Below are 15,758 nucleotides of genomic sequence, written 5' to 3'. Positions count from 1 at the left end.
GAACTAATCACATCCCTCCATCTGCTGGCAATGCCCCTACTTATACAGCCCAAAATGCCATTGGCTTTCTTGGTAACAAGGGCACACTGTTGACTCATATCCAGCTTCTCGTCCACTGTAACCCCTAGGTCCTTTTCTGCAGAACTGCTGCCGAACCATTCGGTCCCTAGTCTGTAGGGGTGCATGGGATTCTTCCGTCCTAAGTGCAGGACTCTGCACTTGTCCTTGTTGAACTTCATCAGATTTCTTTTGGCCCAATCCTCTAATTTGACTAGGGCCCTCTGTATCCAATCCCTACCCTCCAGCGTATCTACCTCTCCTCCCAGTTTAGTGCCATCTGCAAATTTGCTGAGGGTGTAATCCACACCATCCTCCAGATCATTTATGAAGATATTGAACAAAACCAGCCCCAGGACCGACCCTTGGGGCACTCCACTTGGTATCGGATCCAACTAGACATGGAGCCATTGATCACTACCCGTTGAGCCCGACAATCTAGCCAGCTTTCTATCCACCTTATAGTCCATTCCTCCAGCCCATACTTCTTTAACTTGCTGGCAAGAATACTGTGGGAGACCGTGTCGAAAGCTTTGCTAAAGTCAAGGAACAACACGTCCACTGCTTTCCCCTCATCCACAGAGCCAGTTATCTCGTCATAGAAGGCAATTAGATTAGTCAGGCATGACCTTCCCTTGGTGAATCCATGCTGACTGTTCCTGATCACTTTCCTCTCCTCTGAGTGCTTCAGAATTGATTCCTTGAGGACCTGCACCATGATTTTTCCAGGGACTGAGGTGAGGCTGACTGGCCTATGGTTCCCAGGATCCTCCTCCTTCCTTTTTTTTAAAGATGGGCACTACATTAGCCTTTTTCCAGTAGTCCGGGACTTCCCCCGATCGCCATGAGTTTTCAAAGATAATGGCCAATGGCTCTGCAATCACATCCACCAACTCCTTTAGCACTCTCGGATGCAACGCATCCGGCCCCTTGGACTTGTGCACGTCCAGCTTTTCTAAATAGTCCCGAACCACTTCTTTCTCCACAGAGGGCTGGTCACCTCCTCCCCATGCTGTGCTGCCCAGTGCAGTAGTCTGGGAGATGACCTTGTTCGTGAAGACACAGGCAAAAAAAGCATTGAGTACATTAGCTTTTTCCACATCCTCTGTCACTAAGTTGCCTCCCTCATTCAGTAAGGGGCCCACACTTTCCTTGACTTTCTTCTTGCTGCTAACATACCGGAAGAAACCCTTCTTGTTACTCTTAACATCTCTTGCTAGCTGCAACTCCAGGTGTGATTTGGCCTTCCTGATTTCACTCCTGCATGCCCGAGCAATATTTTTATACTCTTCCCTGGTCATTTGTCCAATCTTCCACTTCTTGTAAGCTTCTTTTTTGTATTTAAGAGCAGCAAGGATTTCACTGTTAAGCCAAGCCGGTCGCCTGCTATATTTACTATTCTTTCTACACATTGGGATGGTTTGTCCCTGTAACCTCAATAAGGATTCTTTAAAATACAGCCAGCTCTCTTGGACTCCTTTCCCCCTCATTTTATTCTCCCAGGGGATCTTCCACACCTCCCTAGGTAACACATTCCAGTGCTTCACCACCCTCCTAGTGAAAAAGTTTTTCCTAATATCCAACCTAAACCTCTCCCACTGCAACTTGAGACCATTACTCCTTGTTCTGTCATCTGCTACCACTGAGAACAGTCTAGATCCATCCTCTTTGGAACCCCCTTTCAGGTAGTTGAACGCAGCTATCAAATCCCCCTTCATTCTTCTCTTCTGCAGACTAAATAATCCCAATTCCTCGAGCATCTCCTCATAAGTCATGTGCTGCAGCCCCCTAATCATTTTTGTTGTCCTCCGCTGGACTCTTCCCAATTTTTCCACATCCTTCTTGTAGTGTGGGGCCCAAAACTGGACACAGTACTCCAGATGAGACTTCACCAATGCCGAATGGAGGGGAATGATCACAGCAATGCTCCTATTTATACACCCCAAAATGCCATTAGCCTTCTTGGCAACAAGGGCACACTGTTGACTCATATCCAGCTTCTCGTCCACCATAATCCCTGCAGAACTGCTGCCTAGCCTCTCAGTCCCTAATCTGTAGCAGTGTATGGGATTCTTCCTTCCTAAGTGCAGGGCTCTGCATTTATCCTTGTTGAACCTCATCAGATTTCTTTTGGCCCAATCCTCTAATTTGTCTAGGTTCCTCTGTATCCTATCCTTACAAGGATACTTCCAAGAAGTAGCAGTAAAAGCTATAACAAACTGTGAAAAAAAATTCAAATGTCTAGTACGCAGCTTGGTCACAGACCATGCTGCAAATTTATCCAAGATGAGAAGAAATTATTTAGAAGAAAGCGAAGAGAGTCCCAAGCTAACAACATACGGTTGCAATGCTCATTTGATGCACCTCCTAGCCAAAAACTTCAGTGTTCCAGAAATAAAGGCTAATGTTGTTGAAATTGCTAAATACTTCCATAACAACCACTTTGCAGCAGCTGCTCTGAAAAAAGTGGGAGGAACCAAGCTAACTATCCCACAAGACGTGCAATGGAACTCAGTAGTGGACTGTTTTGAGCACTATATCAAGAACTGCCCTAATCTGATGACCGTTTTTTAATAAAATAGTGAAAAAACAGATGTCACTGTCACAGCCAAAGTTCTCAACATTGGGCTTAAGAGAAATGTTGAACACATGCGGAGTACCCCGAAGTCTATTTCTGTAGCCTCGAACAAAATGCAGGGAAATAGCTGTTTTATTCCTGACGCTGCTGAAATTTGGAAGGAACTGAGTGAGATCTTAAAGAGAAATGTTCAGTGACAGAGTTAAATTACAAGCATTAAAAAAACCGAATGGGACAAGCACTATCTCCAGCTCATTTTCTTTCAAATATTCTCAATACTTGGTAAAAGGGTCAAACCTTAACTGCTGAAGGAGGAGGAGTTGGCTATGACATGGACATCCAGCAATCATCAATCCATAATGCCAACTATAATAAACTTCAGAGCTAAGGGTGAACCATTCAAGAAAGATATGTTTGCTGATGATGTTTTAAAGAAAGTCACACCAGTGAACTGGTGGAAATCACGTAAGCACTTGGATTCAGAGACTGTTGAAGTTATAATCTCACTTTTAACAGCAGTAGCTTCTTCTGCTGGTGTAGAAAGAATATATTCTTTTTCTTCCTTTGGACTAATTCATTCCAAATTGAGAAATTGTTTGGGACCTGAAAAAGCAGGAAAGCTTGTTTTTCTTTTCCAGATTATGAACAAACAGGAAAATGAAGGTGAAGACAACTGAATTAGCTGCAGAAGCCAATATTTTAAGTTTCTCATGTTGATCTGGCTGACATAGTTGATTTAATTTTTTTTTAAATGTGTCATTTAACTATTTTAATTAAAAACAATTTTAACAAAAACAAACCTGATTTTTAAAAAAACTTTAATGTTTAAATAAATTCAAAAATTCATATGCTTGTTTTGTTAAAATATTATGTTTGCTGTTGAAGAAAAAAATCCAGAATACATAACATTGTTGTTTTAGTTAAATAAAACAATTTAAAGGTCTGTTTGGTGATGTTCTCCTCCAAATACAGCATGGCAAGAAAATCCTCCAAATATTAATGATTAACCTGTTGAATTGGAGATAGTTCACCTCCCAATGACTTCATAAATATCTGCTTCAATTACCTTTGGAAAATGAAATAACCAAACATTCATTTTCTGATATAGCTGTAAAACTAATCTGAAAAGTTTTCAAAATAAGTCACTTAAAAAATGTATAGTATGTACCTTCTAAAAATGAAACCTACATCTATCTGTGAGTTGTGAAGAATATGTATTAAGGTTATAACAACCAAAAATAATGCACTTTTATGTAAAAATACATGATTAAATCAAGTCTTCCTGACTAGTGATTTAAATCAACTTGATTTAAATCAAATCCACCCTGTCTGCTAGTAATTTGATGACCTGTGTGAAATTAGTTAGGGGCCTCAATCTAATTCCCAAGAGACATATGTTACTTGACAAAAATGCTATCACGACTGGCATTAAAATCATTCCTTCACTGGTACCCTCAACAGGGATACTCACAAATGTATCAAAGAATCTGACCTCCCCTCTCACGCCCTAGTTATAGGAATGATACTTCCCTGTTTCACAGGGTTGCTGTGAAGATACAAACATTGATGAATTTAAGATGCTACAGTGATGAGTGCAACAAAAGACCTCATGATGAAATAAATTCCATATTCATGCAGATTTTGGATGGTATGCAGTAAATAAGACATGGGGCAATATAATGAATGTGGAGAATAATATGAGATATTGAGTACTTGTGGCACCTTAGAGACTAACAAATTTATTTGAGCGTAAGCTTTCATGAAGTGAGCTGTAGCTCACAAAAGCTTACGCTCAAATAAATTTGTTAGTCTCTAAGGTGCCACAAGTACTCCTTTTCTTTTTGTGAACACAGACTAACACGGCTGCTACTCTGAAACATGAGATATTGAGCAACTGCCTCATTCAGTGAGCACCCTGCAGCCTGTACCTTGAATCAGGCTGGGGTCCTGTGGAAAAAAATTGTATGGGATCATGCAGAGACTGATCATAATGCATACACATGATCAACTTTAATTATGGTATTTTCTATCTTTTCGGTACTTGAATTTGCAACCTTAACCTTTTTTTTAAACCTAATTTTTATGGAATTTTCCAAGTTTTTAAAGAAGTAAACTGAAAAATAAATTCCATAACATGCACTGATCATTGAATGAGTGGTCAGCAGAGTTTGAACCGGGGATCTTCAGCACTGCAGCCTAGACCTCTCCACTGGAGCTGAAGTACTATCATACTGGCTTGTTTGTGAACCAGTTTCTAGAGAGGAATACATCATGCACTGAAACAGTGAGATATATATACAGAAGTAGCCCCATTTGGCAGAGTGCATAACCAAACACATAGATATAGCAGATTCTTTTGGAAAGCTGCATAAGTGGATTCAGCTTGGGTTTGACATATTAGAGCCATGTGTTCTACTCCCAGCTCTACCAGAAGTGACCCTGTGCTCAGAAATAGTCAACGATCACTGGAAGAGGTAAGATTTAAATTCACAGTTTCCTGGCTCCCAGCTCAATGTGCTTTTTCCCAAAGGATATTTTGAAGGAGAAGGACATGCAGGCAGACTCATGCAACTACATCCAGCTTGGAAACATGTAGGTGGAACATTCAGAAAATTAAGGAGCAAGTGTAGAACAAGTTCTACTGCCAAGATACTCCAACTTGTATCTTGGCCAAATATGGCTGGGTTTTCATGGAGGCAACAAGTCATCTCTCTGACCCCAAGACCAATCACCTGCTAAATTTCAATTTTTTCACCAAACTACAGAAGCACAAGAACTGTTCAAAAATGCTTGGAAAAAATGTTTTGATAATGGCAAAACTATTTTTCCCAAATCTTGTTCTTGGAAACTTGAGGCTGAGACCCACCATGGAAAATTTCATCCAAAACCATCACATTTTGGCAAAGTTATAAGGAACTAAAAACAGAGGATTATAGTGGGAAGTGTTAGGCAGTCTTACCTGTGTCACTACTCTCTCCACCTATAATGCAGGCACAAAATTTTATACATACAATATTTTTAAATTACATATGCATACAGGGTAAGCCAATTACATCAACATAGTTTTTTGCACTGACATCATACACTGTTTCCTCTCCCCATTATATAATATGTACACATTTTCTAGCTATCTACCTCATATAGCCACTCAACAGTCAAAAGCTAAATTATGTCCAAATACTCTCTTAAGCAGGTACAATAATACCTCTTGATATCCCAATAGTTTCAAGCCTCTCCTCCTTACCTCTTTGCTTCCTCCAGGTGACAAAGATACTCATAAGCCACATTCTGATGTCTTCTCTCATCCATCTCCTCTGCTGTCAACCTCTCATTATCCAGGACAGCTGCAAAGAGTCAAAAATATTGTCAGTCTTCAACATACCTGATATGCAGGTATATAAGTGACCCTTGAATCACTTCAGCAGCTTGCACCTATCTCCACAGTAAAATGCATCACATGCAAAAGATATTCCAGGACAGAAGTACATATCATGCTAAGGAATCTTGCCCAAGGAGAGCCATATCAGTGCACACAGCATATTCTCTATTATTATTTGTATTACAATAGCGCCTAGTGGCCCTAGAGGGCCGATTGTGCTAGGCACTTTACAAACATAACAGGTTTCAGAGTAGCAGCCGTGTTAGTCTGTATTCGCAAAAAGAAAAGGAGTACTTGTGGCACCTTAGAGACTAACAAATTTATTTCAGCATAAGCTTTCGTGAGCTACAGCTCACTTCATTGGATGCATTCAGTGGAAAATATAGTGGGGAGATTTATCTACACAGAGAACATGAAACAATGGGTGTTACCATACACACTGTAACAAGAGTGATCACTTAAGGTGAGCTATTCCCAGCAGGAGAGCCAGGGTGGGGGGGACGACGGACTTTTTGTATTGATAATCAAGAGACTGGGAGTGGATGGGTCATTACACAAAGTAAAACTATTTCCCCATGTTTATTCCCCCCTCCGCCTCCCACTGTTCCTCAGACGTTTTTGTCAACTGCTGGAAATGGCCCACCTTGATTATCACTACAAAAAGTTCCCTCCCACCCCCACCCCCCCGCTCTCCTGCTGGTAATAGCTCACCTTAAGTGATCACTCTCATTACAGTGTGTATGGTAACACCCATTGTTTCATGTTCTCTGTGTATATAAATCTCCCCACTGTATTTTCCACTGAATGCATCCGATGAAGTGAGCTGTAGCTCACAAAAGCTTATGCTCAAATAAATTTGTTAGTCTCTAAGGTGCCACAAGTACTCCTTTTCTTTTTACAAACATAGTAAGGTAGAGTCCCTAACCAAAAGAGCTTACAGCAGTGGTCACCAATGGTAGATCGATCGCGGAGCCTCTGCCAGTCGATCGCAATCTCTGTCCGCTAAAAGTGCATCAGCACAGGAGGGCTAAGGCAGGCTCCCTGCCTGCCCTGGCCCTGCGCCGCTCCCGGAAGCAGCCAGCACATCCCTGCGTGGGGGGCAGAGGGTCTCCGTGCACCACTCCTACCTGCAAGCACCGCCCCTGCAGCTCCCATTGGCTGTGAACGGGGAACTACGGCCAATGGGAGCTGCGTGGGCAGTGCCTGCAGGGATGGGCAGTGCGTGGAGCCACATGCCCCTTCCCCCCAGGGCCGGGGCTCAGGGACGTACCGGCAGCTTCCGGGAGCAGCGTGGGGCTGGGGCAGGCACAGAGCCTGCCTTATCCCCACTGCACCACCACCCGAGGTTAGTGCCGCCTGGTGGGAGCCGACACCCCTCCTGGAGCCAGCACCCCATACTTCCTCCTGCACCTAGAACCCACTCCTGCACCCCAACCCCCTGACCATGCCCTGAGCCCCCCCCCCAGAGCCAGCACCCCTACCCCTCCTGAACTCCCTCCCACACCCCAACCTCCTGCTCCAGCCTGGAGCCCCCTCCTGCACCCAAACTCCCTCCCAGAGCTCGCACCCCTCACCCACTCTTACACCCCAACCCCCTGCCCTAGACTCAGCCAGGAGCCCCCTCCCACACTCCAAACCCCTCAGCCCCAGCCCAGAGGCAGCACCCCAACTCCCTGCCCCAGCCTGGTGAAACTGAGTGAGGGTGGGAGAGAGCAAGCGATTGGGGGGGGGGGGGGGAAATCAGCAGGGTGGGGCCTTGGGGGAAGGGGCAGGGCTTCAGGGAATGGGCGGGGTAGATCCTGGGTTGCACTTAAATTCAAAAAGTGATCTTGTGCTTAAAAAGGTTGGAGACCACAGGCTTACAATCTAAACAGACAAGACAAAGAGTGGGAGGGGAAACAGAAAAAAGAGAGAGGGCAAATGATTTGTCTAAGAGGTCACAGAAGATCAGTGACAAAACCAGAAAAAGAACCTAGGACTCCTGATTCCTTGTCTATGCCCCTCTCTACTAGACCACAGTGCCTCTACATTGCTCTTATTCATCATGACTCCATATTATAACAAACGGGATTAAACCTGGGTCCAAATTTTCACTGGCCTGCATTGGCTTGATGGCTAAATCAAGCTGTCCATTACAAATGAAAGAAAACACAATAATCGAAAAATGATTCTTCCCTTTCTCTGCTGTCACTGCCACAGAAGTACTTCATCTTCTCTTTACCGCTAACCCCTCCATTTACCCCAGAGACCCCCAACCCAACCACTGATCTCCCTAAAGCCCACTTATTCCCTCCCAAATCCTCTCACTCTCTATTTCTTTCCCCATACACTACAACCACTGCTACATGTCATCTCTAAGATTACTGAATGCACTATCTACAAGCCCTGTCTGTATTTCTCTCTTCCAATTCAGCTTCTGGCTCCTGTACTCCACTGAAACTGCTCTCACCAAAAACTCTAATCACCTCTTCATGGGCAAAGATCAGAATCAATACTCCATCCTCATCTTTTGAGCTATCAGTCATCTCATAGCTCAAATAGTGAATGCCAGTGAAAATGAGGTAGGATCAGAAGAGGCTAAAATAGGGAAAGAACAAGTTAAAGATTACTTGAACAAATTACAGGTTTCAGAGTAGCAGCCGTGTTAGCCTGTATCCACAAAAAGAAAAGGAGTACTTGTGGCACCTTAGAGACTAACAAATTTATTTGAGCATAAGCATTCTTGAGCTACAGCTCACTTCACTGGATGCATTCAGTGGAAAATACAGTGCGGAGATTTATATACACAGAGAATATGAAACAATGGGTGTTACCATACACACTGTAACAAGAGTGATCAGGTAAGGTGAGCTATTACCAGCAGGGGGGGAACCTTTTGTAGTGATAATCAAGGTGGGCCATTTCCAGCAGTTGACTAGAACGTCTGAGGAACAGTGGGGGGAGGGGGAAATAAACATGGGGAAATAGTTTTACTTTGTGTAATGACCCATCCACTCCCAGTCTTTATTCAAGCCTAAGTTAATTGTATCCAATTTGCAAATTAATTCCAATTCAGCAGTCTCTCGTTGGAGTCTGTTTTTGAAGTTTTTTTGTTGAAGAATTGCCACTTTTAGGTCTGTAATCGAGTGACCAAAGAGATTGAAGTGTTCTCCAACTGGTTTTTGAATGTTATAATTCTTGACGTCTCATTTGTGTCCATTTAGTCTTTTACGTAGAGACTGTCCAGTTTGGCCAATGTACATGGCAGAGGGGCATTGCTGGCACATGATGGCATATATCACATTGGTAGATGAGCAGGTGAACGAGCCTCTGATAGTGTGGCTGATGTGATTAGGCCCTATGATGGTGTCCCCTGAATAGATATGTGGACACAGTTGTCAATGGGCTTTGTTGCAAGGATAGGTTCCTGGGTTAGTGGTTCTGTTGTGTGGTTGCTGGTGAGTATTTACTTCAGGTTGGGGGGCTATCTGTAAGCAAGGACTGGCCCGTTTCCCAAGATCTGTATTTTCCACTGAATGCATCCGATGAAGTGAGCTGTAGCTCACGAAAGCTTATGCTCAAATAAATTTGTTATTCTCTAAGGTGCCACAAGTACTCCTTTTTTTTGGACAAATTAGATGTCTTCAAGTCACCAGGGCCTGATGAAATGCATCCTAGAATAGTCAAGGAGCTGACTGAGGAGATATCTGAGCCATTAGCGATTATCTTTGAGAATTCATGGAAGATGGGAGAGATTCAAGAAGACTGGAAAAGGGCAAATATAGTGCCCATTTATAAAAAGGGAAATAAGGACAAGCCAGGGAATTACGGACCAATCAGCTTAACTTCTGTACCTGGAAAGATAATAGAGCAAATAATTAAGCAATCAGTTTGCAAACATCTAGAAGATAATAAGGGGATATGTAACAGCATGGATTTCTCAAAAACAAATCATGTCAAACCAACCTGATAGCTTTCTCTGACAGGGTAACAAGCCTTGTGGATGGGGGGAAGTGGTAGATGTGATATCTTGATTTTAGTAAAGCTTTTGATACTGTCTCGCATGAACTTCTCATAAATAAAGTAGGGATATGCAACCTAGATGGAGCTACTATAAGCTGGGTGCAAAACTGGTTGGAAAACCATTTCTAGACAGTAATTATCAGTGGTTCAGAGTCATGCCGGAAGGGCATAATGAGCGGGGTCCTGCGGGGAGCAGTTCTGGGTCTGGTTCTGTTCAATATCTTCATCAATGATTTAGCTAATGGCATACAGAGTACACTTATAAAGTTTGTGGACGATACCAAGCTGGGAGGGGTTGCAAATGCTTTGGAGGATAGGATTAAAATTCAAAATGATCTGGACAAACTGAAGAAATGGTCTGAAGTAAACAGGATCAAATTCAATAAGGACAAATGCAAAGTACTCCATTTAGAAAGAAACAATCAGCTGCACACATACAAAATGGGAAATGACTGCCTAGGAAGGAGTACTGCAGAAAGGGATCTGGGGGTCAGAGTGGACCACAAGCTAAATGAGAGTCAACAGCGTAACGCTGTTCCAAAAAAAGCAAACATAATTCTGGGATGTATTAGCAGGAGCGTTGTAAGCAAGACACGAGAAGTAATTCTTCCGCTCTACTCCACTTTGGTTAGGCCTCAATCGGAGTATTGCGTCCAGTTCTGGGTGCCATATTTCTGGAAGGATGTGGACAAATTGGAAAAAGTCCAGAGAAGAGCAACAAAAATGATTAAAAGTCTAGAAAACATGACCTATGAGGGAAGATTGAAAAATTGGGTTTGTTTAGTCTGGAAAAGAGGAGACCGAGAGGGGACATGACAACAGTTTTCAAGTATGTAAAAGGTTGTTACAAGAAGGAGGAAGAAAAGTTGTTTTTCTTAACCTCTGAGGATAGGACAAGAAGCAATGGGCTAAAATTGCAGCTAGGGAGGTTTAGGTTGGACATTAGGAAAAACTTCCTGTCAGGGTGGTTAAACATTGAAATAAAATGCCTAGGAAGGTTGTGGAGTCCACATTGTTGCCGGCACCCAGTGCCGAGAGGCTAAACAACAGCTGGAGTTGGTTCGCTACCCGGTGTGCTACACCCAATAATCACAACAGGGTGGAGAAGCAGAAAAGTTTATTTGCAGCTGCAAAAAGGTACAGGGAGAATAGAATCTCAAATCCTGTACAGAGAGCAGGAAGTTACACAGGCTTTTATACATTTTTTTTTTTAAGCATACTTATTTAATAGCAAGCTGCTCTAAGTATTCATATAGCCAGCCAATCCAGTTCCCAGCTAGTTCCCTTGTTTTTTTTTGTATTATTTGTTAAACTATACATAAAGCTGCTTTATTCAGCATTGTTTTTTTATATTTGCCCTGTTCGGCCTTGCTTAGTTTTAGATTTTTAAGAACAGGTTAGACAAACACCTGTCAGGGATGGTGTCATAAACATACAGCTAAGGGTAGCATAAAATCCCTCCTTTACCTGTAAGGGGTTAAGAAGCTCTGATGGTCTAGATAATTAGTTCTGCCACGAGTGTAGGGGACTGGACTAGATGACCTCTCAAGGTCCCTTCCAGTTCTATGATTCAACGCTATCAACCATGTTCTTCTTGATCTCTCATCCTTCCTTGGCTTTCATGACTCAGTCCTCTCTTGATTCTCCCCTACTTCTGTAATTGCTCCTTCACCCGATAATCTCACATACACTATCAAGATGTCAGCTCCTACTTCTGATCAGCCAATGATGTCTGCCTTCATTTCCCACTTGTTAAATTTTCAAATACATTATTGTTTTCTCCCATACTGCTTGGAGGCACTCCCAATGAACATCCATAAAGCTCTCTCATTGTCCTCCTTCAAATACCTTCTTAAAACCCCTTTTCCCAGCTCTCATGATTCCTACAAAAAACCTGACATTGGTTAGACAGCTGGTGTGCCAAGACCACTGCCTCCCATGGTGATCAATACTATTTCACTGTTTCCTTATACTCCCCATCTGTATGTATCCATTTGTTGTCTCATTTTATACTCAGAACATAAGTTTTCCGGGGGAGTGACAATCTTTTTGTTTTGTGTTTTACAGCACTGGGCACTACCACAATAAAAACAGTAAGTAAGGCTTTGTACAAATTGATAGATTCACCTTCTTTCTAATGAATATGTGCCGTGCCCTAAGAGTCCATGGGGAACACGTTATCCTTTGTGGTGGTTGGACCTAAAAATGTACCCAAATTGTAAGCTCAAATGTAGAAAGTATGTGAAAGTTCATAAAATGTCAAAATAACCTATAACTTTTTGCCTGCCTAAAAATTAACCATAAAAAATAAGTCAAGTTGTTTTCAATAAATGTTATGAACGAGTGCAAAAAAAACAAGACAGAAAAACTAAATTAGTCCAAAGAAAAAGGGCCTGTTCATATGGGTTACAGACTGTTAAAATCATGCTTGGTAGAAACAAAAAATGTGGAGCCAGAAATTAAAGGAAAATTAGTGTGCCAAATATTAGGCCTAACTGGTAAACAAAATAATGAGGGGGTGAACTATGCTGCCCACTTTTTCCTTTTTCGGGGTTCTTAAAAAGAGACTTTGCCAGCAAAAATCTCATAACCCATCCTGGCTGTATCCCAGCTTGTTTTATATTCCCTGAAACCCAAGACAGAAGGAGCAGACCAAAATAAAAAGACATTCTTCTTGAGAGGAAGGCTATTTGGCCTTGCTCTTATTCAAGGAAATTTGTTTTTCATTTGTGAGTCCTGAATAATCATCAGATCATCATGACATCCAGTCCACAACCCATCAGTGGGAATACCTAATAGCCAGCACTGAAGAGGCACATAAAATCCTGTGCTGCCTGCCTCCCTTCTTTCCTCCTGTCCTCTCTCTCACTCTCTTGGCTTTTTATCAAATCCTGAAATGAACTGCACTGCATCAGCACAGCAAGATGAAATTACCTCAATCCTGCCCTTTCTAAGGAGAAAAGACCCAACCAGATGAAGTCCCTGACTGGAATATGAACCAGGGGCCAAGCAGCAGGTGGCATGGCCAACTCACTAGCCAAAGCATTCAAACATAATAACCAGCCATCCAGTGTTCCAAAAACATCAACAAAAACTTATTTCCCCCACCTATTCTATCCTCTTTCTCCGCCAGTTTGTGCCTGGTTGGTTGTTAAAAACTGGAAAAGAGAATACTCTTCACACACAAAACAGAAAGTAAAATTAGCTCTTTTCTTTTCATCAAAGAACGGTTGCTTAAATAAAAAAACCAAACATTTTGGCTGCCCAAAAAACCAGAGTTTAGTAGGTTTTAATTAAGTTGTTTTGCATAATCACTCATTTCCAGTTTCAGTATAAATGCTTGTTTTATTTCTTGTGTTTAATCAACAAGCTTTCAACTTTAAAATAAGTGCTTTTGTGTGTTTGTCAGGAAATCGAGTAAATCAAGGTCTCTAAAAAAACAAACCCCCTCGTATCACTGTTTTTATGTTGGACAGTGAAAAAGTTTATAACAACTTTAACTCTTTTGACCGAGGAAATTAATGCAATACATCCCATCCCATTTGTATAATGAATGTTACGAACCATTCACTGCCCCCCCCAAACTATTCAATAAAATAAGACCTCTTCAAGTTATGTCCTGTTAGACTGCATTATTTATAACATGAAATTACATTCCCATGTTGCATCCGATGAAGTGAGCTGTAACTCACGAAAGCTTATGCTCAAATAAATTTGTTCGTCTCTAAGGTGCCACAAGTACTCCTTTTCTTCTTGCGAATACAGACTAACATGGCTGCTACTCTGAAATTACCGTGTCTTAAGTTCTAAATCTTGTGTTATGCAAGAAGTCAGAATAAGATTACTATAATAGGCCCTTTTGGCCTTAAAATCTATTAACAGATTATTTTAATGCCAGACATGTATAGCAGCCTAAAAAAAAAAAATCTCATTCACATAAAATATTTCTTCTTAAAATTTATTGTAGCTGGAGCATGTAACAATAGCTATCACATTAAGGATGCCTAAGCATTTCCATCCTAAATGTTTTGGCACTGGAATAATCTACTAATAGACGTATTAAAACAAACTAAAACGGAGAAGCTTTAGTGGCCCCATCCTTTGGAGCAGGAACTTGAAATATAGGCAGAGATGGCCTCTGTCAGAGGAATCCTTTTGCTGTGCCCGTGAAAATCCACCCAAATTTGGCCAAGTTATAAATCTCTGAAAAAGCGCAATTTACACATGCTTAATAGAGGCTTATTAAACCTCCATAACTAAATTACACAGACATTTCCTCCATGCTGGGCAGGGTCCAAATGGGACCTAAGCCCAATTTTCCATGCAATGCATTTCTGAGCAGCTGTAAGCCAGGTCTGGGGCCTGTGCAACATTAACACTGCCTCCTTGTGAACCTGCATTGCAATACGGTATGTAAACTACATAATCACATGGCAGTATTTCCTAAGAATCCCAACTCATTCAGTGCGCAAGCAGTGAGACAGCTGAGCAAGCTTATTTTTGTTTCCGCTGTTCAGTGAGAACATCCCTACCTCATACACTGTACAGAGGGTACAAATCTACTCATATACAAACATGAACATTCAGAATCAAACCATTAGTTTCTATGGATTTATGCCAGATTTATACTGTGGTAACTTCAAACACAACAAAGCCCAAAATGAGCCACAAGTCTAGAAGAGCATCTTCTCATTCACTATGAACCCCTGCCTCATTGAGTGCACATCTTCTAAACGAGTGGTTTTCAAACTTTTTTTCTGGGGACCCAGTTGAAGAAAATTGTTGATGCCCACAACCCAGACCTGGGGATGAGGGGTCTGGGAGATGCTCACGGCTGAGGCCGAGGGTTGGGGTGAGGGCTGTGGGGTGGGGCCAGGAATGAGGGGTTCAGGGTATGGGATGAGACTCTGGGCTGGGGCAGGGAGTTGGGGTACGGGAGGGGGTCAGGGCTCTGGGGTGCAGGAGGGGCTCTGGGTTGTGGGGGGGCTCAGGTCTGGGGTGCGGTAGGGGGTCAGGGCTCTGGGCTGGGGTTGGGGATGAGGGGTTTGGGGTGCAGGAGGGGCTCCAGGTTTGGAGGCAGGCTCAGGGGGTTGGGGTGTGGGACGGAGTCAGGGCTCTGGGCTGGGGGTGCAGGCTCTGGGGTGGGGCTGGGGTTTGGGGTGCAGGAAGCGGTTCCAGGTTTGGGGCGGCTCAGGGCTGGGGCAGAGGATTGGGGCACAGGGTTGGGGTGCGGACTTAACTCCGATGGCTCCTGGTCAGTGGCACAGCTGGGATCCACCGGGGACCACAATGTGCCCCGAAAGTGGCCAGCAGCAGATCTGGCTCCTACGCAGAGGTGCGCAAGCGGCTCCGCTCAACTCTTGCCCACAGGCACCACCCCCTCCCCCCGTTCCCCGGTTGCCGGCCAATGGGAGTGCAGAGCTGCTGCTCAGGGAGGGGGCAGCGAGCAGAGTCCCATGGCCCCCCTGCCTAGAAGCCAGACCCACAGCTGGCCGCTTCCGGGGCACAGTGCGGCACTGGAAAAGGTAGGCACTAGCCTGCCTTAGCTGGGCAGCCCCGCCGACGGGACTTTCAACATCCCAGTCAGCGGTGATGACCAGAGCAAGGTGACCCAGCGCCTTATATGCCGTGACCCAGTAGAGGGTCATGACCCACGGTTTGAAAAACACTGTTCTAAACTATACATTGAATGATGAATGGGTCCTGTGAAAATAATAGCATGCAGTCATGTAATTAAAGACT

At 43.2% G+C, this 15,758-nt stretch overlaps 1 protein-coding gene across 1 annotated transcript in view; it reads right to left on the bottom strand.

Annotated features, from left to right (window-relative positions):
• IQGAP1 (IQ motif containing GTPase activating protein 1) overlaps positions 1 to 15,758 on the bottom strand; it is a 179,056-nt gene that overhangs the window by 158,500 nt on the left and 4,798 nt on the right. Inside the window, exon 2 of the mRNA XM_037910038.2 lies at positions 5,880 to 5,979. Coding sequence (XP_037765966.1) covers positions 5,880 to 5,979 — 100 coding nt within the window. The remainder of the gene's footprint in view (positions 1 to 5,879; positions 5,980 to 15,758) is intronic.

This window comes from Chelonia mydas, chromosome 10, assembly GCF_015237465.2.
Source record: "Chelonia mydas isolate rCheMyd1 chromosome 10, rCheMyd1.pri.v2, whole genome shotgun sequence".
NCBI lineage: Eukaryota > Metazoa > Chordata > Testudines > Cheloniidae > Chelonia > Chelonia mydas.
The sequence above is the reverse complement of the archived record's forward strand: the minus strand, read 5'-3'. Positions and strand labels throughout refer to the sequence as shown.